Below are 492 nucleotides of genomic sequence, written 5' to 3' on the forward strand. Positions count from 1 at the left end.
AGCCGACCATGTCCGCCCCTCGAAAGGACGCTGTGGAGGCCGTCTTCAAGCACCTGGACAAGACCGGCGACGGCGTGGTGACTCTGGCGGACCTGAAGGGCGTGTACTCGGCCAAGAACCACCCGAAGGTCCTCAAGAAGGAGGCCACAGAGGAGGAGCTGCTCACCAAGTTCCTCAACATGTTCGAGAGTAACTCCTCCGTCGATGGGAAGGTCGGGACATATTATTTATTTATTTTTTTTTCAGTTCGTTAGGTGTGATTTTTTTTTTCTCTTTACTTGTCGATATATATATGTGTGTATGCATGTATACGGCCTACACTATTCATTAATATATATTTTCTCCTCAGGTAACCAAGAAGGAGTTCACCGACTACTATTCAGGGCTTAGCAAGGCTATTGATGACGATGACTACTTCGTCTCAGTCGTCAAGATGAGCTGGGGCCTGTAAACACATCGCTGGCCTGTAAAGTCATCTACAGTGCCTTTAGT

The 492-nt window shown here is 48.0% G+C and overlaps 1 protein-coding gene across 1 annotated transcript in view; it reads left to right on the plus strand.

Annotated features, from left to right (window-relative positions):
• LOC119593833 (crustacean calcium-binding protein 23-like) overlaps window positions 1-492 on the plus strand; it is a gene marked incomplete at both ends in the record, with an annotated part of 14,005 nt that extends 13,513 nt beyond the window's left edge. Inside the window, 2 exon segments of the mRNA XM_037942863.1 lie at window positions 3-212; window positions 350-492. Coding sequence (XP_037798791.1) covers window positions 3-212; window positions 350-451 — 312 coding nt within the window.

Source organism: Penaeus monodon, chromosome 32 (genome assembly GCF_015228065.2).
Source record: "Penaeus monodon isolate SGIC_2016 chromosome 32, NSTDA_Pmon_1, whole genome shotgun sequence".
Taxonomy (NCBI): Eukaryota; Metazoa; Arthropoda; class Malacostraca; order Decapoda; family Penaeidae; genus Penaeus; species Penaeus monodon.